We start from the raw sequence: 23,449 nt of genomic DNA on the forward strand, positions 1-23,449 counted from the left end.
TCAAGATTTCAAGATTGCTTGCTGTCCCAACCGCGGGCTCAAAGCTCAATCTATTAACTTTCGTTTTGAGTAACATCCGGTTTGACATGGAGGGAAACCAAGAATAAAACATCAGGACTTGCTATTGTATTTTTATTGACTGGAAGAGAGCCGAAAGGATGAACTCGACTCGCCGTATTCTTCGTTTCTTCTTAATTTGTATCGTTGCACAAGGTATGATTTGTCATTTAGGTTAATAACAATATACCGAAGTGAACCAGAGCTACAGAGATCCCTGCAATGTGCTATGGGTTGTGATTTCAAGCCGATTTACGTCCTTTCGTGTCTGTTTTACAGACTGATAGGTAGGAGTTTAGGCTTACTGTAATTTGCAAAACAAAACGAAGCTCAAAGAGCTCGGGATCAGTTCGATTTTTCAAGCAAACATCATATTTCATCTAAAAACATGCTGCGACATTTTCCACAAGTATTCTTGGTCCGGAAGTGGTCATGTCACGCATTTGAATTATTCATCGACAACGTACATTGCTTACGCCATTTAGACAGTGCACTTGAGTTCTTGCTAATACTTCAAATTACATTTTCTCTTTATGGCTTTCAGACCCTTTAAATGGCGCAACTCTTCTTTCACATAGACAACGCATTGATTTATTCACGAAAGCAGTGGAGACTTCAATTTTTCATTTCCCACTTTCGCTTGTTGTTGTTACTATCATTTGGTACGCTGCGTATGCAATCCACACTTGCGGTGAACTGACCGATTCATTCTTCCTGCCTGAGGAGTTTTCTTCAGGTATTATCGTTCCGCAATTACAGATTCCTTTTCGCAAATAACAGATTTGTCAGTAATGAGTCAGAAACCTTCACATATCTCAATACTACCTAAAAGCATTGACTATGGATTTCTATTTTATATTTTTAATAGGAGATTGATTCCTGATTCGATTTAATATACGCAATTATTTATCAGCCGACCGGAAGAGTATCGAAAACGTCTCGAAGGATGGCTGTAATTACAAGCTTTAGAGGTCCTTCGTGATCTGACCAATCTCTTGACCTATCTCCCGCAAGATAGAAGTATTCTGATTTCACGAAAGGCAAAATATCTCCAAAATCTCAACATTTTCTCCAAATGGTAATTTGTCAATCTTTTAAGTGGTGATGAACTAGTGATGGGAAGTTCGTTTCAGTGATAGGGAATTTGATACGTGAATGACCCCTCCCATTGGACGATAGTCACGCAACTTTTCTGTTCTGCGTCACTGCAGTAGTGTCGTGCCCGGCTTCCCCACCGACAAACTCTAGCTCTGTTGCTCTTCTGTTAAATAAGGTCGTGTTACATTCAATTTGAAATTAGTAAAAAAAACTGGCTACGTATTAAAATCCATGTAAAAATCAAAACGTCACGTCGATCATATGTCAAAAATTTGAATCAATTTGAAATTTGTGAAAAATTGGATGCGTATTAAAATCCCGATAAAAAATTTAAAAAACGTGACGTCGATCATATGTTAAAAAAATACTTCTGTATTCAAAACGTCAAAATCGAAAGTTTAGAAATAAAAACACTCACATATAACGCAGCTGAAATCCTTATTCTCATAGGGCGTGTGTCGAAAGCAACCAACATTTACATTTCCCGCGCATCAGGGAATGACAGTTGGTCATGTGTTCAAACAAAACCATGTAAAACTATATGGCGGGGAGTATCATTGGCTTCAGATAGGGATGCAATTTACCTGGATGGCACCAACACTGACCAAGATCCGTACAGCTGTCACTCAACTCAACATCTGGGAGTTTACATCAATAAAAGGCTTGCCTTGATAGGAACTGGACCCATACCTCCTCAGATAAGATGCTCTGAGGGGACACGTCTTACGTTTGACGGTTCTGAAAACACCCACCAAATGAATGTTACATTATCAGGTTTACTCGTGAGGGAAAGTTTTATATTCTTCCAAGACACATCTGCCAGCATCCACGGCTGCAAATTTGTCGGTAGTAAACAAGGTGTGCAGTTTGTAATAAGAAGGAAAATGGTGTCTGATTTTCTAATAACAAATTCAGCGTTTGACAGAAATGAAGAATGTATCTCCGTTTTCGTCAACGGTACCAAGATTGAATCACCGATTATCCAGAAGAAATATTTACTGGTACTTTCAATTGACAATGTAAGCTTTAGCAACTGCAGTGGGACATATGGTTCGTTAAGCTTCGTTAAGGTCGAAGAAAATCCTTTGGAAGGTGTCATTGACATAGGCAACAGTCACTTCATTTCTAATGTGGGTGGAGCCATCGTAATAAAGTCATTGGCAAACGAAATGCATAGCAATATTTCTGTTATGATAAGAGGCTCAACATTTGCAAACAACAGAGTAGAACAGGAAGGAGGTATCATCTTTATAACACGAAAACTTGAGAATAGTGTTGTTCTTGAGAACACAATCATAAAGTCAAATCGCGGCGGAGGCATCGAGGTGCGCCGTTCCTCACTCTTAAAAGTACTTAGTTGTACCTTTGCAAATAACACAGGTTCTGCCGTGTCTATAGTTGATGTAGGAATCCTCGAAATTAACGATACCTTATTTGTTAAAAATGATATCTCGTTTGGACCATACGGAGCAGTACTTTTCATTACGACAGGCAGGAACTGCGAATATATTAACATCAAGTACACAACATTTAGAGGAAACGTTGCAGAGAAAGATGATGTTGCTGTTATAATATTTGAGTGTAATTGTACAACAGAGATTCGGAATTCCTACTTTTTGGACAATTTCACACAACTATTCGTTGAAGAAACATCAACTCTTCTAATACAAGACAGCATTTTCAACCAAACCTTAAACATGAAATACCCTAGCTCTCCTTCTCTCATTGAAATTGTTAATTTAGGAAATTTGGTTCTGTCCAATACAACAGTGGCGACCGAGGCGTATAGTCGAGATAAAGTACTAATGAGGGTGAACTCAGGTAATAAAGTAAGCCTCGGAAATGACAGCTTTCCAACAAAATTCATTTGTCCTTTTGGAAGTAAAATAACTATTGACTGTTACGGTGGCAGTCCTTCGTTTGATCCCGACTCTTGCACTGATTATATTGACGCTAGAATCACTGCTATTAAGTTTAAGTGCTCCGCATGTGAGGGAGATTCCTATAGTCTACAAGGTGGTAAAGCCAATGGAGCCCAGGTGGTGTCATCAGTCAAATGTCACCGTTGCCCATTTGGTGCAAATTGCTCTCAGAATATAGTCGCCAAACATAACTTTTGGGGTTTTAAAGAGGAGCGAAACTCATCACTGCTAAGGTTTACCATGTGTCCTGTGGGGTATTGTAACAAAACAACGGAAGCAGACTTTCCTGAATTTAACAGTTGTCAAGGAAACAGGAACAGGTCTGGCCAATTATGTGGAAAGTGTAAAGTCAATTATACGGAGACACTTTACTCCACACAGTGCATACCATTACATTGGTGTAACGATTATTGGTTCTGGCCCGTGGCGTTGATTTATGTTTCTCTCCTGGCATTGTACTTAACATTTAGGCCTTCTGTGGTACCTTGGATCAAGCGTCAGATCCTGTGGTTTAAAGAGAATGAGCGAGTATCACAAGAGGTCTACTTTGACAAAGGGTATCTGAAGATTCTCTTCTATTTTTATCAGGTAGCAAATCTTTTCCTCGTCTCTGGTTCGTCCCAGATGCTTATCAAAGACAAAATTGTTGAGCCAATTGTTGGAATCTTCAACTTTAAATCAACCTATGTTGGAGTTTCCATTTGTCCCTTTCCCGGCCTCACTCCCGTTAACAAGAGGTTTTTATTAACATCTCACATTGTTTGCACGTGGCTGATGATATGTACTTTGTATGGCGTACTCTGTGGTTTTCAAAGGCTTCGTGGAAAAGGGAAGCCATCTCCTGGTCCATATGTAGGTGGTATCCTGCAAACCACGTTGCTCGGATACACAATGTTAGCCTCTACAAGCCTCAGTTTGTTGCGTTGTGTTGATATTGGAGGGGAGAGGCGCTTGTTTTTTGATGGTAACATTGTTTGTTTTCAGTGGTGGCAACATCTCTTGATAGGAATTGCATGTGGATACGTTGTACCCTTCGTCTTCGTCCTACTTTGGGGCTCAATCAAGTTTTACGGTGGTACTCTCTCTGTTAGGAAGTTGCTATCAGCTTGTTTTTTGCCACTGCCATTTCTAATCTACTGGTCATATATGTTTTTACACGATAAAATCAAAGGAGCAGTTGCTGAAAACGCACCTCCAAGCTCGGATTCGAGAAGGTATTTGGAAATGGTTCTTTATGACTCCTTTAAAAGGCCTGAAGAAGGAAGCAAACTGTCCCTTTGTTGGGAAAGCGTCATGATTGGTCGTCGACTAATTCTTGTTGCACTGAAGTCATTTGTCAGTGACCCTTTGTCACGGGTTATCGTCATGAATCTGGTAAGTGTGTTGTTTCTTATCCATCACACTTTCGCTCTTCCATTTCGTGATGGTATTGCAAATATAATTGAGACCATTTCATTGGCATTTATTGTTGTTTTAGGATCTGTGAACGTATTCTTTGCTTCTTTCGTATCCTTGGGTGTTTCAATCGACGACACGCACTTCAGAAACTCGTGGTTTGTCTTGCACGTAGTAGAACTCGTTATTCTATGCTTGGTACCTGCATGTTTTTTCCTTCTTGTTCTCTTAGCTGTTGTTTCTCAGTTGTGTCGGGTAATTGTAGTAGGTTTTCAAGTTTTGTATAACGTCTTGAATTCATTTTCTGCATGTTGGAAGAATCAGACGGAAGAAAGGAGACTGCTTGTGGCCGTTGTAGGTCAAGCACACTCCTAGTAAAATCTACGGTACAAGAATGTCTGCTGTCCACGAAGATTATGGCATACCAATCAATTATTGCACTTAAATCCTACTGGAAAACTCCTGCTTTTCTGTTTAAAGTAGAAAAAACATTATATCTACCAAATATGATATAAAAAACCTATAACAAACGTTTTTAGGCTCAACTAGTCTTTAATGACTTCTCAATTCTTAACTTAGATTTCTTGTTACAATTTTACACTGATGACTGTTGGTTGTATCAAATATTGTTTGTTTCCAAATGGGGTATTTTTGTATTTGAAAGTAAGAATTTAAATCGCGGGCTAGACACTTAAGTTAAGAGTATTGATTGATTGTAAAAAGCTCCTTCCTTAAGTCGATAAGTGAGATGTATGGCATTAAAATATGTAAACGCAGTTGTGTATTTTTGATAAATATTTCAGAAGAGGAATTATCTTTAGAACCTAGCATACAAACGTGTTGATGTGTGATGGAAGAGAATTGTTTTTCATCGTTTTTCCAGATTATTAAAAAAGTGATTTATTAGGAAGCCTTTGTTGTTGTCTTCTGGACAGTTTGTAAATCAGTCATGCTCATAATTTACCAAATTTTCTCGTGTTCCCCTGACATCTCTCGTGAGCGATGGAAAGAGCGGTATATTGTTTTTTGATGGTAACATTGTCTGTTTTCAATGGTGGCAATATCTTTTGATGGGAATTGCTTGTGGATACCTGATTGTACCCTTTGTTTCCCTATCGAGTAGTCTGTTATGAGTTATGGCTGATAACAAAATCCCTCGTAGACTTTAGATAACCTTTATTTCACCGGGAGCTATGTTACATTCATTGTGGTAGCGTATTGATTCAACCCTCGGAAATAGTGATCGATACTTGCTATATAATTACCAACCATTATAACTAAACTGTCATTTATCATTATCATTATCCCGTAAAGAATCCTTTGAACTTACTCCAAACTGTCTCCCCATCACTCACATTGGCGGTCTTAACTTCATTTCACTGAACTTCAGAGAAGTTTCTTTCCTCAGCTTCTTCTTTCGCCAAACGATACCAAAGTGATGGGGGTCTTTCCCGATATCTTCTCGGTTGATGTACTCCCCGTTCAGATTGCAGTAAAAGCAACTTTTGTACCACCATCCTCCCTTATAGCGCTCGGCACAGTTTCTCTGAGACTTATCATTGTCTCTGTCTTTGGTGGAGAAAGGCATGGACCTGTGCGGACGAAGAGCATCACCAGCAGAGCCTTTTCCCTTGCTTAATGTTATCTGGTACAGAGAGGCCTCGTCGCCGACGTAAAATTCCTTGTACGTGGTTGTTAACGTTTTGTGGGGGTGATTCCAAGCCTCCAACTCAACTCGTAACGAAACCCTTCGATTGGCTGTCAATCGATGGAGGTTTTCATTCCCAAGCCAAAAGCTTGTCCTCCTTCCCAGACTACCAAAACCGTTTTTATATTCGGTCCAATTCCGAGAGAAGTCTTCCCTGTCGTTGATCCTTCTCTGGAATACTGTCCAACCACCTCCATCTGTTTTCATGTCACAAAATACCTTGATTGCGCCTTTTCCATCGGGATCGATGCGATACAGGCCAGTTCGCGATTTTGTAACTTCGGAGCAGTCTGTTGGGATAAGTCAGTGTTTTTCAAATAACGTAATACTTCATTTGTTAGGGCATCAAACGTGCATATTAGTCTATGGACAAGAGGATTAACATTGTGGGACCACGATGCGACTTTCTTCAGACTTAATGTTTATCTACCTCGTGGAAAGCAATCTTTCTTCTATAATTAAGAGATATTTTTTTTAAGTTAAAAAGTTTTAGGAAATTTGACATGGGCCTGAGCGTTTTCTTAATATTATTTCTCATAAAGAAAGGTGAGAATGTAACTATCGACCACAAAATCTATTGAGACAAAAAAAAAATCATAGCCTATGTTTGTAGCATGAGATGTCTCAAAATTTGCACAAATATATAGCAGTAACACTGATGAGTATTAAGCGCGTTGCTTGGAGGGGGGGGGGGGATTATTAAGGGCTTTTCTGGAAGGAGGACATGAGGACATATGTTATGATCCAGAATCGCGAAGAATCTACCCGGCGTAAATCTTTTCCAGTGTCAGATACTCATCCATACAGATGCTTTGTAAAAGTATCCCTCCCCCCAAACTTATTTGAGAAAATGTCACTCCAAGTCGACTCACAATCTGGTAGGTACCCTGGCTATGACATATTGTGAACTCCCCTCTCTCTTCCCCGGTCCCTCACTGACCCTTTGGCGTCCTGACCATCTTACATGCCTGGGAATAAAACTATATCCTAGAATTTCCAGCGTAGTCAAAAGTTGGCCTACCTTTTGGTAAACATTCGGCAGGTCTAGTAAAAATGATGGATAACATCACTATCAACAAACAGAAACTTTGTAGGACCATTTCAATATCTGTGAACAATAACGAACAGAAAAATTTATTATAAGACCATGACAAACGGTCGAAGATTAAGATTCACTATTTTGATGTAACCTTGATGTGGCCGACGCCCTGGCTGTCACGAGCTACTCTCCCCTATAGAAGGAACGAACAACATTAACAAACCCTGATGCAACAGAAAAACAGCTATCTGAGGAACATCCTATAAACTTGAAATTTTTTGCGTAGATGCAAAAAAATATTTGCTCTCCAGAGAAAAATTTCACAATTACTACGTGTCTTTTTCAGCATGAACCGCGGGAAAGCATGTGAATTGATATCCGCCGATTCCCATCCAGTTAAACTCCCTCTGTCCCTCTTCAGATTATTTCTGGGTGATATTAATTCAACGCGGTTCTCTTTTTAGAAGGCTTGCCTGGTTTTCTATAGAGTTGCTCACCCACCGGGCTCTCTACAGAAAACTCGATTTTTGCATCGGGGTTTGGTCGAAATGGAAAAAAGTAGTGTTATCCAATTTTTATTGATTATTAGCCGTTCAATTTTGAAAGAAATTAACGGAAAAATTACAATGCGAAATGAATGGTTATTGAAAAGACTCAAGAAGTGAAATTGATCTTACATGATCAATGCGCCGGCTTTATGTAAAGAAATATGGTATGTAAATATAAAGCTTTGAAATCAGACAGAGAAAGAAGAACATCTTTTTTTATTTAGTGGGTTATAGCATTTTGAGAAAAAATGCTAGACAGTGTTTGTTGATCTTTTTAAAAAGACTGTATTCCTACAGGCTTGAGTGGAAGTTTCTTTAAGGGAAAGCTCCTGATAAGACGCAGAAAGGTTTAAAAAGTGGAGCTACGAAGTACGATTATTCTCTGTTCAGGTAAGAAATTAAAAAAAAAAAAAAAAACAGATCAAATAAGAAAACCAGTTCTCTGCTTCTATTAATTTTGACTGAGCTTTCCGGATAGTCTATCTGCTGTAACGATTTTTTGCACTCGACGGTGGAACAAGAACGTTGTTTTCATCTCCTTTAACGATTGACTCTGAATGAATAGTCATACGGTTGATCTAACCTGAGTAATTAGATTTCATTCTAATTGAAGCAGATATACTTACTTTTTCTCTTTTGAGACACAGTTTTTTGTTTTTGCTTTCAATTTTAGCTTCACTCTGGAGGAATTCTCTCTTTGGAAATGGCTGAAGAAAGTCACCGAACATAAACACGGGGATTTAAAAGCAATTAAGTTTCCATTTGAGTCAGTTCCATTCGTTCATAACAATTTCAGCAGGGATCTTTCATGCATGCATAGCTAAATAAGTTGCCATGGGAGGTGTTGAGAAGACTGATTACAAAAAACGGCTGTGCAGAAGGAGTTCGAGAATATGTAAGAACAAAGATGATTACGCAATAACCTTATGTCGTTGTAGCATGGCGTATACCAACCTGATAACACCATTTGTCATATAAATCTTGTTCGCAATTAGTAGGTCATTGTATATTGATATAGCTTTAGTAACAGTGTATTTTAAAGAACCGTTCCGAAGGATCTCGGGATCCCGATGTAGTTTGGTTTATTTTTGGTGTCTCGTCCGACCAGGATGCGTTAAGTTTTCTGCAGGAATTCAACTATCTTTTTTGACGAAGCACTCTAAGTAATTACGTTTAAACCCCTTTCAAAGTCCACAAAGATTACGCGAGCAACAGTTTGTAAAAGGGACGGTCAGAGTTTTCAAAGAGTCTCACTCGTCAGTATATTGAAGACTGAAATAGCTGATAAAATAATCATTGATAAAAACTAAAAAAAATAAAATATAATCTCGTATTTTTATTCCCTACAAGGTTCTTGTTTTGTCTTGTTTTGCTTTTTTTTTGTCTCTTTTTTTTTTTTTTGGCAGAAATGCCGTTGAAAAGGTTCCTATAGTTCGCCATAGCATCTAGTATTTTCCCACCTCGAATTTTTCGATTCGAGGTTTCAACTGACAATTATCTTCTTCACTCTTTAATGGCCCAAATTCAATTTGTTTTTTACACATCTCAAATAACACTTATATTTACATCAATTTGTTTTTTACACATCTCAAATAAACACTTATATTTACATTGATGCCGCTTTGAAATTTTCGAGCTCTAATAAAATACCGAAAACATTTTCAGATAGAGCCAGTTGGAAAAACTGTGTGCGAAGAGAACACATTTTTGTCCTTCTTTTTATGTAACTTGAGTTCTAGGTCAGACTATTCTTTTTTTCATCTGTTGTAATGTCTTCTGGCCTAATTGCAATTTCTTTAATTGCTGTTAACCTGCGAGGATTATTTCCTTACTTGCATTCAATTATGGTATGATGCAGATATAAACGATATTACATGGCCGCGCGGGAATATGAATTTTATCGCCGAGTGCTGTAAGTATCTCTCACGGGTGAGCGAAGCGAACGAGTGAGAAGTACTTTTAGCACAAGAAGATAAAATTCGTATCCCCAAGCGGCCACGTAATGTTCTGTTTATTTTATAGATGCTGATACCGTCAAGCCGCGCGCCTGAGAGGGAAGCTCTCTTATAAGCTAATCGTGTTAGTAACCAAGGCGACACCAATATCCTCAGGCGTGAAAGATAAAAAAAAGTACCTTCACCGCGCGCAATAAAGATATGATTTTTAGGAAAAGGAAAAATCCTGGTATTTCATCAGTATCTATATGATAAATTAAATTTTCTAGTGATAATAAGAGGGTGCCATTGGCTACCCGTTTGCAAAATGACTACACACATAAGAATTGGAGCTTTTAACGTTTTTCACGCAATTTACGTTTGACGGTAAACTGAAACAAAATTCACGGATCAGTTTTTTCCTATCTTCTCCTTTCTTTTTCTAGCTCGTTTTACTTGAAAATCCAATATCGCTAGGTCTTTCACCCTTTGCAGACGTTTCATCTTAGAAATGTTATAGAGAGACCCATTCTTCCATTTACCCAAAATGTTTTGAGGCCGTTTTGGGCAAACAAATCGAATCTTCCAGAAAAAAGTCCTTAGCATCATGTGATAAACCTTGTTTCCAGTGATCGTGGTTTTGGACCACTGGGCTGTCGTTCCTGTGTGAGTCACTCCTCGCGTATATAAACGGAAAAAGTTGAAATCTCTCTCATCTTGACTATAAGGTTTCATCGAAATCTTGACGTTTTCACGAAATGAAAGAATAAATTTCCGGATCACGTATATTTCAAGACGTGAATCGTGCCTCACACTGACTAAAAATTCACAAATCACACTCACCTTTCTGTAATAAAATATAAACGCTTCACGTTTTAATATTTTAACTTTAGTCACGCGTCATGTATAAATCCTTTGCCACTCTGTTTAAACGCAAGCAGAGCTCAAACCCCTATCAGCTGCCAAACATCATCATCCGAAAAAAGATACGCTGGTTCACTTGTAGCATCTCGGCCACCCTACAGAGTGTTAAAATACCTTAATTTTAAGACATTTAATTTTATTTACGCTAAACAACTTGCAGTCGGTGAAATGTTCGCTCACGCGTCGCGCTTGATTACAAAGCCGCTTTCATGAGCTCGTAAAGAAGGGTAATCATGGACCTCGAATAACTTAAGAACAAAGTCACGTTTCACGAGAGAAAAACTATCCCAATCACGTTTTACGGTAAAAGTGTTTAAGGCCGCTTCAAGTCATCTAAGTAGTACTGCGTGAATAAATTAACGATTCCTTAGAGGGGCTTGGGGCGAGTCTTTGCAGTAGATAAAAGTTTTCACCTTTGGTTTTCTCGGCCGTGAGCAAATTGAGAAAAATATCGGGACTTTCAGATACAATTACGACACCCGGCCCAGAAAATCTGTTAGATATGCAGACAAAACCAAAGTACTGGCTAAAAATATAACTGACTCTTGCCAGACCCATGCCCGTCAAGCCTTGTTAGTCACGTATAATTGGTGTAGCATACACGACACTCTAAAGATTTGTGGCGCTAAATAGCGAAGAGTATCTTCGATTCTCGCGATCGACCAAGATGCCACCAAAAAAGAATAAAGAATCAGAGGTAGGATTTTCTGTACTAGGAAACCAACACATTACTAGTTAGAAGTAGCAACTGATTAGTGAAGTCAAGCTTAAAATGCGACGAATTGCAAAAATCGGTATGGAACTTCCTTTCCATGTGCGCCACAGCTGTGTACTGACATTTCATAATTATGCTACTCAGTATGTCATAATGAAATTGGTTTGAGTGTGTACGTTTTCCTTTGATTTAAGGAAAAAAAATCAGAAAATATTTTATGTATTTTTTCGGAAAAGGAAAATCTTAACCGCGATTAATCATCATGATCAAAGCCCGAGATTTTTTTTATTGCGATTTTAAGTTTCTCATGACTACCATGTTTAAACTGAGGTATTTAGATTTTTTAACACCCTATTTGAAAACCTTTAGGATAGTTGTGCCATAAATCAATGGAAATTATAATCATATATTACTTGCTTTTGTGATGAAATCAATTTATAATCGAAAAAGAAAAGAATAAAATTCACAGGAAATTGATTCAACCAACTAAAATTTTTATTATAATCTGGATGATATAATAAATTCCCTTCAGCTCCAAAGAGTCAACTGGCTTTTAATTTCTCCTTACAGCGTCACCTTTTATTTGAGGTCTTGTGAATAAAGGAAATGATCACCAATTTAAGAAAATCCTGATTATCAAACAAATTCTCCCTGTCTGTATACCATAGGAAATGGTATACAGACAGGGATACTCTATCCATTGGGCTAACCGCCTCCCAGTTAGCTCAGTGGGTAGAGCACTGGACTTTTGTGGGGGAGGTCGAGGGTTCGAGCCCCAGCCGGACCAACACTCAGGGTCTTAAAATAATTGAGAAGAATTTGCTACCTCTCTTTAACATCAAGAAATGGTTAGATATACTAGTCTTCTTGGATAGGGATGAATAAATGGAGGTCCCGTCTCCTGCAGGGTTAGGGATAGGAGACGTTAATTTCTCACACATGAGATTACTGTGTGATGGATGTCCTCCCCTGGGGTGGGATGGGTTGGAGGGTGGACTAGCACGAATAGTTCCTATGTTCCTTTCTAGTCCGACCCCACTGCAAAACTTAATGCAGTGAAAATGGACTAAATGAAAATTAAATTAATAAATTAAATTAAATTAAGTTAAGAGAACTGTGTAGAGAATGTGAATGTTGTAAGAGGTGAAAGAGAAGTTGACCCTTTCTTTCCTATATTGAAATCATTTTACATATCAACATCAGATGACCTCTCACAAACTTCTCTGTAGGAATGATTTATTATCCTCGGAAGTCATTCTAATGTTGGCTAAATCATTTTAAATTTATCCACACTAGAAATCATCATTTTTGTTAAACAAATATTTCTTTTAAATTTCATTTAGTTTTGATTCAGGAGTGAAGTTATTCTTAAGAAACTGAAATGATAACAATTGAAAAGGGTGAGATTACAAAGACTGAGAAATAAAAATTTTTGTGGTTTATTTCTTAATCATTAATTTTACAAAGGGTAGCAAAGGAAAAGGGAAACGCCCTGCAAAGAAAAACACAGCTGATGACAGTGAACCCAAATCTAAAAAGGCAAAGAACACAAGTGTTGAATCTGAAGAATCCGTTGAGGACGAGGAAGAAGCTGGAGAAATTGACTATGCATGTACAACTACCTGCAAGTAGGTGACTTGCCAAAATTTATCTGATTACTCAGTGGATGCTACAGCACTAGGATTTTGGGATCATGTTTACTGTAGGTACTCCTTGATCAATATATCAGTATAGATATCAGTTGAGAGTCAGTCGATACTCGACCAATGTGACTGTTGACACTCGCTTGATACTTGGTTGACACTCGGTCGATAGTCGGTCAACACTCAGTTGATAGTTGGCATACGTGGTGGAGACTTGGTGGATAGTTGGAAGTTAACAAACTTGACTGATATATTGACTGACTATCAACCGAGTCTCAACTGAGTATCGGCCAACTTTCTACCGACTATTGACTGAGTGTCAATGGACTATCGACCAAGTGTCAACTGACATATCAGTCGAGTATCGACCGCACCTTGACCGATATATCAACCAATATACTGGTCGAGAGTTACCTATGGTAAACATGACCAGGATTTTGAATGAAATCAATGAGAAAGAAAAGCTGAATAGTTGAAAATCCCAATAACCCATTATTAGTTCTCATTAAACCAAGCTAAAGCAACAGAACAACTCTTCATCAGAGTAATGCTTCATTTGCTGCATATGTTGTTAATAATTGGTTGGCAAAGTGGTAAAGAATTAGAATTTGCCTATGGTTAAGTCTTTTTCCATCTTTACTTACATTGCTTAAAAATATTTCATTTGCATTATTATTTTAAAAAATGTTATCTCTGTAGGAAATGGAACTTTAAAATTTCATCCTGGAATGTGAATGGAATCCGAGCTTGGCTGGTAGGAAGACTGTGGAAATCTACAATATTATATTTTGTGTAATGTCTACTGGTCTGAGATAATTGTCATTCAGTTACATAGGCTTCCAAAGTCATTGTTAACATCATAAAAATGCAACTGAAAGTTTATGAGTATACAAGAATTGCAGGCGAGTATTACAAACAACAAAAAAAGGAAGTGTTCCATATGCTTTTAAAATTAGACTGAAATTCTGTGGCAACCTGTCTAATCATCTCCATAATTTACCACCTTCCTTTAATGAACCCCATTTTGTCCCTCAGTCAGCTGATAATTATAATTAATCAAAGTAAATAATTTTCTTGTTTTGAAATCCCATAATTGACTTTATTATTAATCTTACTGTTGTATGAGATTGAGAAATGACATTTGCAATTCCGGTGCCATGAGAAGATGGGGTCACTGGCTGTTGATTAATTTTTAAATCTTTTTCTTGGAACTGAGTCAACTCCTCTTTAAGTCACTGACTGCTTTTGAATGTGGCCTGTCTAAAGTCATGTAATGGTTTTCAATAATATTCTTTGTTTATTCTCTTTTTGCAAATATTTAAAAAAATTGTTCAAGTTCTTGTATTTCTGTGCTAGCTTTTATTCTCACCATAGTTTTCATTTAATAGAACAGATAATTTGAAGGACATCTAGATGTCTTAAGTATGAACTTTTTCCTTCTTAGTTTGCAAAGTGTAGAGAGCTGCATGGATTTGAATCAAACACCTTAAGTTTGTGTTATAAATACTCTGTATCCAATCAGTGAATTGCTTTGGGATTTTTTTATTGTTTCTTTAGAAACATGGCTCTACATTGGCTTACATGAAAAAAGAAGATGCTGATGTTTTCTGTATACAGGAGACAAAATGCCCAGAGAAAGAACTTCCAAAGGTCCTTAGTAAACCAGATTTACATTTACCGTATTTACCCGTGTATAATGCGGGCCCGTGTATAATACGAATCCCAATTTCAGACCAAATTTTGACAAAAAAGAAAAATAAACTACTCAACAAGAAGGTAAAATTGTATAACATTATTTATTTCAATTAACTTGGCAAACTAACGAAATGATGGTTACAACATCTTTCACATATCAAATCCTTCAAACTCGGACTCGGAGTCTGACTGGAACAGTTCACTTGCAAACGAGTCATCGAGCTCGTTGTTGCAGTCATCGTTGGCCTCGTAAACTAGGTCGTCCTCGGATCCATCAAGGCTGTTGGTGATCCCGCATTTTAGAAATGAGGATTCAATCATTTCTTCGGAAATGTCCTGCCATGCTCCTGCGATCCACGAAAGGATCAGTTCCTCGGATGGTTTCTTTTGGCGGCCACTCGCTGTAAATTCATGGATTCCCTCCGCCATCCACTCCATCCACCTCTTTCTAACACCATCTTTAAACGGCTTGTTTAAAGAGACATCCAGCGGCTGCAAGATCGAGGTTAATCCGCCAGGAATTACTGCTAAGTTCGTGTTTTCTCGTGTCAGTGCTGTTTTCACTCTTTCGGTCACGTGGGCTTCAAACGCGTCACAAACAAGCAGGCTTCTTCTTCTCCCCAGGCCACCTCTCCTCGAACACCAAACTTTGTCGATCCATGTTTTCATTCCTTCACCGTCCATCCAACCTTTCTCTTGAGCGGCGATTACAACTCCGTGCTTGTTGGCAACCTTTGGGAGAGTTTTTCTTTTGAAGATTACCATCGGTCTCAGTTTGCTTCCATCGCCAGCACAGGTCAACACGACTGTAATGCGGTTCTTTTCATTACCCGTAGTACGAATCTTGATCGTTTTCTCTCCCGAGTTGTTGATGGTTCGATTTGGCGGCATGTCAAATGTTAGTGGCGTTTCGTCCATGTTAGCAATAACATGAAGAGGATAATTGTGCTCTTTGCGAAGATCGATAATGTAGCGGTGGAATCGCACGATTTTCTCCTCATAGTCATCTGGAAGCCGCTGGGCAAGAGTTGTCTTTTGGCGAAGAGACAAGCCATTACGCTTCATGAAACGCTGACACCAGTGGTTGCCTGCTTTAAACTGCCCTTGTGGAATCCCATATTTCTCGTTCTTTGCCATGTCGAGGGCCTTCAGCCTCACCAGCGATGGTAAAATGGCGAGACCATTGTTCCGTTTCTCTGTGATCCATTCGAGGAGACCAACCTCAAGTTCTGGCCATGCAGCTTTTTTGCCACGATTTGCTCGTTTCAACCGAGGCATCTTTTTCAAGTTTTCCTTGCTCTTCCGCCATAAGCGAACATTACTTTCAGATACTCCGAACTCTCTTTCAGCAGCGAGATTTCCATGCTGTTCGGCGAAATTGATGATTCGTAACTTATCTGACACTGTGTAACTTTGACGCTTGGTTCCGGCGAGTTTTGTAGTCATGTTTACGTTTGATTGCTCAAGATTACAGTAACTGTTTTGTTGATCAGCTGTTCGCTTAAATACTTAGTTAAATTTATTCAAGGATCCAAATTGTTAACATGTCATTGGTAGGTTAGTTTACCCTCAAATTAAAGACCAATTACATCGCACGCTTATGTGTCTGTTATTCTAATGTCGCGTCAGCCTAAACAAAGGATTCCGTGTATAATACGCATCTCGAATTTAGGTGTTCATTTCGGGAAAAATAAGTTCGCATTATACACGGGTAAATACGGTACCAAAAATTATGATGAATTTCATTTCAAAACTTTTGATTCATTGATTTCACTTTTAATAGTTTTCTTATTTTAAATATATATGTTTATTGAATGTATCTTTTTTCAGGAAATAAAGCTTCCAGGATATCACACTTACTGGGCTGAAGGAGAGACCAAGGGCTACAGTGGGGTTGGGTAAGTTTCGTGCCTCTCATATGAATTAAATAACTCCTTACCATGTGAATTTATCGTTCTTCCAAGATTTATTAAAGTTTCTCCAAATCTAAATTACTAAATAAATAATTAAATAATAATAAATAATAAGTATAATACACGATCCTCGCAGTAGATAGCGCTATTTAAGCAATAGCGAAAATCAGACCTGAAAAAAATTAGGCCCGTACGGGACTCGAACCACTGACCTCTGCGATACTAGTGCAGCGCTCTACCAATTGAGCTAACAAGCCAACTGGGAGCAGGCCGTTAAGTTGATTCGTAATAAACCCGTGAAAGTGATAAATAAGATACAATGAAATATATGAAGTTCATATATTTTGAACTGCGGTATTAGATACGTATAATACACGATCCTCGCAGTAGATAGCGCTATTTAAGCAATAGCGAAAATCAGACCTGAAAAAAATTAGGCCTGTACGGGATTCGAACCACTGACCTCTGCGATACTAGTGCAGCGCTCTACCAATTGAGCTAACAAGCCAACTGGGAGCAGGCCGTTAAGTTGATTCGTAATAAACCCATGAAAGTGATAAATAAGATACAATGAAATATATGAAGTTCATATATTTTGAACTGCGGTATTAGATACGTATACTACACGATCCTCGCAGTAGATAGCGCTATTTAAGCAATAGCGAAAATCATTATTTATCACTTTCACGGGTTTATTACGAATCAACTTAACGGCCTGCTCCCAGTTGGCTTGTTAGCTCAATTGGTAGACCGCTGCACTAGTATCGCAGAGGTCAGTGGTTCGAATCCCGTACAGGCCTAATTTTTTTCAGGTCTGATTTTCGCTATTGCTTAAATAGCGCTATCTACTGCGAGGATCGTGTATTATACGTATCTAATACCGCAGTTCAAAATATATGAACTTCATATATTTCATTGTATCTTAATAAATAATAAGTAACAATAATTATAATGATGGAGAGGCAGCATTCAAAAGCATCCTAGACACCATACAAGGGATGCTCCCCAGTAAGCTAACAAAATATATCTATGATATCAAGAAACAATTGTCAGAGTATGAAATTTAATATGAAAATATTAAATTGAATTAAATCTGAAATTCTAAGTATTACCAAAAAATGAAGTGACTTTATGTTTAAGGCTAGAAATACTGACAGAATCCTTCTTATTAGTAGGTAGACTATTCCATTCATTAATAATACGGATAAAAAAGCTACATTTGAAAATATTTGTTCTACTATACATGCTAACCAGGTCAAGAGAATCATTCTTCCTTAAATTATAATCCACACTACGATCTTTACAGAACAACAACTTATAAGAAATATCTAAATCATAATGCTCTTTCATTAAATTGAATAAAAAAACAACATCCCTGATGTATCTTCTATGAAATAAACTTTGTAATTTTCATTTCTTTTATCTAATATCATAGTCCTCATCGGATTTAAAAATAACTTAGTTGCCCTCCTCTGGATTGCCTCTACGTTGTGTGTGAGGATTCCAGTTCTCACACACAACCCTTCTACTCACTGAACACTTCCCTTATTCTGTACCTACTCAATTAAACGCTGCCCTGGAAATTTAAGAAACACATTGCCCTCCCAGTAAAGCCGCATTCCCATCAACGCAGCATCGGAAACACTTGAAATTTTCGAAATGACGGGACAGGTTTTAATCGCGTAAATACAGCAATGCCATAATTACAGTTGTATTATCACTTACATTTACATTGCGGTTATTCCGTTTCTGCAGACTTTGCAGCAAAGTGAAGCCTTTAAATGTATCCTATGGCATAGGTCAGTAAAATGACGGACAGGTATTCTTATTTCAACATTATACTCGACAAATCACTGACAACAATATTGGAGTCTTGTCTTGCTCGAGAAGAAAAAGAGTATTTTTGAGTCGATGGAGTGATACGTTAAGTTAGAGGACCCTGCTCACTTCCGAAGTTTTTCGACGTTTCCGAACACATAACGAAACTTTCCTGAGGGATCTCGAGAGGAAAGTAGATTAGTTTTTGATATTTGAAGTGAGGTGGAAACCTGGATGGAGAGGACCCGATCATTTCCGATGTTACCCAATGTTTCCGAACCCGTACCGAAAATTCTTTCAGAGATCTTGAAGAGATCTGACACTAACTCTTCAGTGTTCTCCCTTTTCAAATCAGAGGTCTCGGGGATATATGTTTCAATAAAAAAAAGCCTTTTCTTTCTCTGTCTGTTTGTTAAACTGTCTCAGTCGCGGCTGTGATAAGCAAGAATTTTCGTAGGAGGGAGAAATTGTTGAAAGGTTTTAACTTTTGATCCGAAGACGCGAGAATAGCGCTGGAGCCGTGAGATTTTGCAGGTGTAGAGTATGTATTTGTCATTCATGCCCAATACTCGTAAATGTCTCTGCAGGAATCGCGGCGCATGACAACGAAGGACGAGTCATTACCGCTGAATTTGAAGACTTCTATTTAGTGACAGCTTGTAAGTGTTTGATATTTCTAGTCTCGCCGTAAAGTCTCTTAACCTTTCAACTCCCAAGATCCAATTAGTAATTCTCCCTACTTACTGCAATAGTTTTTCTTGTAAATTAAACAGGAGAATTTGGTTTTACATCATAATAACATTCTGCAGCTGATTAGCTTGTCTATTTTCATATAGATATACCAAATTCAGGAAGAGGACTTGAAAGGTAATGACGTTGTTTCTTTATCACGAAACCATATGACTTCCGTATTCTCGGTAAATGTTCCCCTTTTAGTCAAATTGTATAGTTTATACAAACTGCATAAACAGGGCTCGACACTAACGGGTAGAAAACTAGCCACAGACCCGTAGAGATTCAGTCTTGGCTAGTGGTTTTCGATTTCCACTTACCAGTTTGGCCAGTAAACAAACTGAAATTGTTGTAACATCTAAGTTGTCACTAGCCACTTGGCTGATAGTTGAAAAGCAAGTGTCGAGCCCTGATAAAGCGCCCAAGAACATTTAGCCGGAAACTTTTGGGTTCTAGATGGAAGGTGCTTTCTACAGGCTCTAAAAGAATCATCAGAGGACTGCAGAATTGAGTTTTACTGGTCGATTTGACATCACCTTTTGATTTAGTTTTTTAGGAGATTAAACATTGAATTAAGTTGCTTGGCTGCATCATAACATCCGACAAAAACTGTTAATAAAATTTGTTGTTCCATCTTGAGACTGAGTAGACTTTCTCCAAAAGTGATGCCTTTAATTTGCGTTTAGGCTTGATTATCGCCAGGGCTGGGATAAAGATTTCAGACAATACCTCAAGGAACTGGACAATAAGAAACCTGTTGTTCTGTGCGGGGACCTCAATGTAGCTCATAAGGAAATAGGTATGTATTCCTTACGGAGACTGAAACTGTTGAGAGCCTTTGTTTGATTTAGGGACCAGTCATTGTTTCTTGCCGGACGGGGGGGGGGGGGGGGCGGAGGATTTTGAGGGATCACATGGGGGAAGGGAGGGGTATCAGTCGTCACTAACAAAGTAATTAGTTCTTATTAACCGAGCAAGGTCGGTCTGTATGGGAGAATCTTGACCTCGGTCGCTGGTACAGACCTCACTGCGTTCGGTCTGTACTGGCGACTTCGGTCAAGATTCTCCCATACAGACCGACCTAGCTCGGTTAATAAGATGTTTATTATATGGCTGTTTCTAGAGAGCAACGGAATATTATATTCTTTTTAACTTTTTTTTCTAGACCGGTCTAGATGCCGGTCTAGATGGGAAAATCTAGACCGCTTTCAATATTGATTTCAGTTCCCGGTCCTTGTGAGACAGCCATATAATAACAGAGTATAAAAGGGGGACCATAGAAAATGGACCAATGAGGTGGAGAAGGGAGTCAGGTAAAATTTTATCACAAACTGTTTTCATTTGAAAGATCAGACTACACAATCAACTGTTTCTCCCGGTTTCCTACTATTTACTGTAAGACAAAGCTCCTACAGGTCATGGAAAACTTGTCAAGCCGAGGTTTCGCTAGTCTCCTGCGCAGCCTTCTTTCGAGGAGCGTTGCGTGACATCCCTAAAGACGGCTGCGAAGGAGACTAAGGTTTCGCAATTTTCGCCTGAAATATAATGATTCAATTGTAATTTTGTCGTAAACCGTCTAAGTCCATCGCGATCCAACTTCTTTGAGGAAGTCTTAATTCGACGAGGAAGTTCAGAGTCACCTCACATAATGTAATTCATGATGTAATCAATACTTTTAAGAACCAATGAGAACTGATTGTGAAAAAACCAAACTTTAAGCAGCGCGCGGGAGAAAAGCGCGGGAAAAAAGCGCGGAAAAAAAGCGCTGGAAAACGCGGGCGACAAAGTCGCGATTAGATTCCGTTTTGCATCTGGTTGGTTGAGAGAGACGCGTGAGTTTTCTAGACCAATCACAAGGCGAAGTAAAGAAAAACAAATGCAATCCCGGTTTCAATCCTCAATTGAAAATTGCTATTATGTGTTCAAAACCAGTTGTTGTTGTTGTTGTTTTTTAGATCTAGCCAATCCGAAAACAAACAAAAAAACAGCAGGCTTCACCAAAGAAGAACGCCAAGATTTCACTGAGCTGCTCGAGGAAGGTTTCGTCGATTCATTTCGTCATTTTTATCCCAACAAAACCAAGCAGTACTCGTTTTGGTCTTACATGAGAAACGCTCGCGCTAAAAATGTTGGCTGGTATGTTGAAAATTATACAAAGGTTAAGTAAATTAGGTGAGCGTATCGAGATCAGTGTTCTTTCGGTCATTTTGTGTTAGGTGTTTTTTAGTGGTAGTGTAACGATAAATGTCCGCCTTGTTTTTATGTTTAGCTTTAAATCTGTCTCAAGCTTAAAATCTTTTTAACCGCGAAACTTTAACTTTTTTTTGTTTAAATTAGCGCCATAACCTCAGATAAAAGAAAAACAAACAAAAAAAAAATTTGGCCGATTTGAAAAACTTTAAATTAAAGAAAGATTTCAACCAGACACTCGCAATAGAAAGTTTTCCTTAGCCGCAGCATATTACCAAACAAAACTTGTGGACACCTCCATGAAACTTTTAACAATTCCCCCTTAACAAAGCATTAAAGCTTAGAATACTTTAATTTGAAACATTACTATTTAATTCGACAATGAGTTCACCAAGGAACGTTAAAAAGTCACATCCTTGAGCAAAAGTGCAGTATGTATGTGTAATCAAATGGCGACGAGTGAAATTAGGAAATAATTTCACAAAGGCTCGGGAAATTATCAGAATTTTGACAAAACGCAAGTGCAATTATTTCCAAATTTCACGAGAAAACCATTTGATTAGCTTTTAATATCATTAGTGACAAATTACGTTCACAACCGTAATTGTTTTTACTGGTTTATTCTATCGAAAACCGAGAACATGAAGAGGAATATAGTTTTCGTTTAAAGCATACATTATTGTTAAAGTTCGTAATTTTCTGAGTTTCTTCACAAAAAATACCTTTTGAATTCTTCGTGCCTGTTAATAATGTTTCAAAATTAAGGCAACTGTCAAATCTTTCTCAAATGATTGGCTCTAATTCGTCATGAAATGATGAATGAAATGAAAACAGCGCCCGCTGAAATGCGCGAAAACTAAAATGTTGCAGGAGGCTATATGTAATATATAATATTCTCTGTCCTTTATAGTTGAAAAAGAACAACCTTTTTCTTTCAAATGGCGGTCAAGTGCTGCTTGCATCACTTTTAGGGACCCGGGGGCCCATTTCACGAAAGTCTCGGGCCCGTAAAGCTGTTCTGTTTTCATTCAAGATGGCGATTTGAAAAATTTTGAAAATGATACAGTCAAACTATCAGCTAAAGAAACAAAAAGGACTGGTTTGGGTGCCAGAACCTGCTTTCCCATCCTATAAATTTTGATTTTAAAACATGGCTTTAGGCCCGCCAAGTTACCGGGACTTTCGAGAAACGGGCCCCTGCGGGTTCGTAATCGGTTCCGTCTTGTTTACATAGGGAGGCGTAAAATCGCTCGAGTACTTTATCCAACTGCTCGGGAAGAATCATCTCCAGGTTTTTCTCAAGGCTATTTTCGTCACACCACTTCTCAAAAACTCGCACCCAGTTAATTGTGCTCTTTGGCGTATTTAAATTTTCGGCCGCTTCTTTTCATTTCGTAACTTCTTCAAGGGTCACCGTCTTAAATCTCGACGCCATCTTGGCTCTGATCGAGATACAAGAGATGTTACCATGGCAATTTTTGTAATTTCACATGTGAAATTAAAAATTAGCGCTGAAATTTCGCGCCAAAATTAAGGAGTAATTTGTCACCTATGATATTGTTGATATAATTTGTTTTCTCTCATTGTAGGCGCCTTGACTACTTTGTCGTTTCCGAGAGGCTGGTACCTAAATTGAGCGATAGCCTCATCCGCATGCGTGTTACAGGGAGTGACCACTGTCCAGTTGTGTTATTACTGGCTCTTTAGACGCTACAATGTGCATTTTTGTGTAATTTTGCAGGATTTCAAACATTGAAACCAACCATATCTCTGGGATAACTTTGGGAATTAGCTTATTAATGTAATTAAAGTTTTAGTTTGCGAATTTGTTACCGTTTTGCTCACATTTGAGTCATTCAGAATGAAAAATGTTGTTTTTTTATTGTAATTTGGAAGTTATGTCAAACACGTTTGTATCATCAAATAAATTAAGAGTAACTCTATTGAATGAAAGCTCGCTGGAATTCGCCGATAGATGATTCGTTTATGACTTCAAGTCACTTCAACTCAGCGAAAGTTTTGACTTTATAAACCCAGACTGATAAAGTCCACCTGAACTTTCTTACACAGGACTTCTGTGGGAGGCAGGATCAGGAAAAAATTCTCCTCAATCGAGAA

At 38.3% G+C, this 23,449-nt stretch overlaps 3 protein-coding genes across 5 annotated transcripts; 2 read left to right on the forward strand and 1 right to left on the reverse strand.

The window, feature by feature from the left end:
* The first annotated feature begins 59 nt into the window (after positions 1–59).
* On the forward strand, positions 60–5,248 carry LOC148724434 (uncharacterized). Of its 3 annotated transcripts, none has more exons than XM_088731183.1 (3): positions 60–213; positions 1,606–4,451; positions 4,791–5,248. In XM_088731183.1, the coding sequence occupies exons 1-3, from the start codon at positions 159–161 to the stop codon at positions 4,845–4,847; spliced, it is 2,958 nt and encodes a 985-aa protein (XP_088587309.1). In that variant the 5' UTR covers positions 60–158; the 3' UTR covers positions 4,848–5,248. The 3 variants fall into 3 exon arrangements, with proteins under 3 accessions (XP_088587309.1, XP_088587310.1, XP_088587308.1); XM_088731184.1 differs by lacking the exon at positions 4,791–5,248 and adding an exon at positions 4,555–4,695; XM_088731182.1 differs by having other exon boundaries at positions 1,606–5,248.
* A 383-nt stretch (positions 5,249–5,631) lies between these two features.
* On the reverse strand, positions 5,632–8,614 carry LOC111325792 (techylectin-5B). The gene is made up of 3 exons (XM_088731185.1): positions 8,394–8,614; positions 7,202–7,288; positions 5,632–6,470 (listed from the first exon to the last, which is right to left on the reverse strand). Exons 2-3 carry the CDS (start codon positions 7,278–7,280, stop codon positions 5,824–5,826), a joined length of 726 nt encoding a protein of 241 aa, XP_088587311.1. The 5' UTR covers positions 7,281–7,288; positions 8,394–8,614; the 3' UTR covers positions 5,632–5,823.
* A 2,603-nt stretch (positions 8,615–11,217) lies between these two features.
* Positions 11,218–23,274, forward strand: LOC111325845 (uncharacterized). Its single transcript, XM_088731819.1, has 11 exons — positions 11,218–11,322; positions 12,808–12,968; positions 13,683–13,737; positions 14,541–14,633; positions 16,509–16,576; positions 18,347–18,390; positions 18,997–19,068; positions 19,246–19,276; positions 19,828–19,940; positions 21,097–21,277; positions 22,921–23,274. Exons 1-11 carry the CDS (start codon positions 11,293–11,295, stop codon positions 23,036–23,038), a joined length of 966 nt encoding a protein of 321 aa, XP_088587945.1. The 5' UTR covers positions 11,218–11,292; the 3' UTR covers positions 23,039–23,274.
* Positions 23,275–23,449: the final 175 nt, after the last annotated feature.

This window comes from Stylophora pistillata, chromosome 8 (assembly GCF_964205215.1).
Source record: "Stylophora pistillata chromosome 8, jaStyPist1.2, whole genome shotgun sequence".
Classification (NCBI taxonomy): Eukaryota; Metazoa; Cnidaria; class Anthozoa; order Scleractinia; family Pocilloporidae; genus Stylophora; species Stylophora pistillata.

What these genes read in the sequence shown, in the direction of transcription:
- LOC148724434 (XM_088731182.1), top strand. Translation starts at nt 159, where the DNA reads ATGAACTCGACTCGCCGTATTCTTCGTTTCTTCTTAATTTGTATCGTT. An exon ending in AATTTGTATCGTTGCACAAG is followed by an intron (nt 214 to 1,605) that starts GTATGATTTGTC and finishes TTATTCTCATAG; the next exon opens with GGCGTGTGTCGAAAGCAACC.
- LOC111325792 (XM_088731185.1), bottom strand. Translation starts at nt 7,280, where the DNA reads ATGGTCCTACAAAGTTTCTGTTTGTTGATAGTGATGTTATCCATCATT. An exon ending in TGCCGAATGTTTACCAAAAG is followed by an intron (nt 6,471 to 7,201) that starts GTAGGCCAACTT and finishes TTATCCCAACAG; the next exon opens with ACTGCTCCGAAGTTACAAAA.
- LOC111325845 (XM_088731819.1), top strand. Translation starts at nt 11,293, where the DNA reads ATGCCACCAAAAAAGAATAAAGAATCAGAG. An exon ending in TCAGGAAGAGGACTTGAAAG is followed by an intron (nt 19,277 to 19,827) that starts GTAATGACGTTG and finishes ATTTGCGTTTAG; the next exon opens with GCTTGATTATCGCCAGGGCT. An exon ending in TGTAGCTCATAAGGAAATAG is followed by an intron (nt 19,941 to 21,096) that starts GTATGTATTCCT and finishes GTTGTTTTTTAG; the next exon opens with ATCTAGCCAATCCGAAAACA.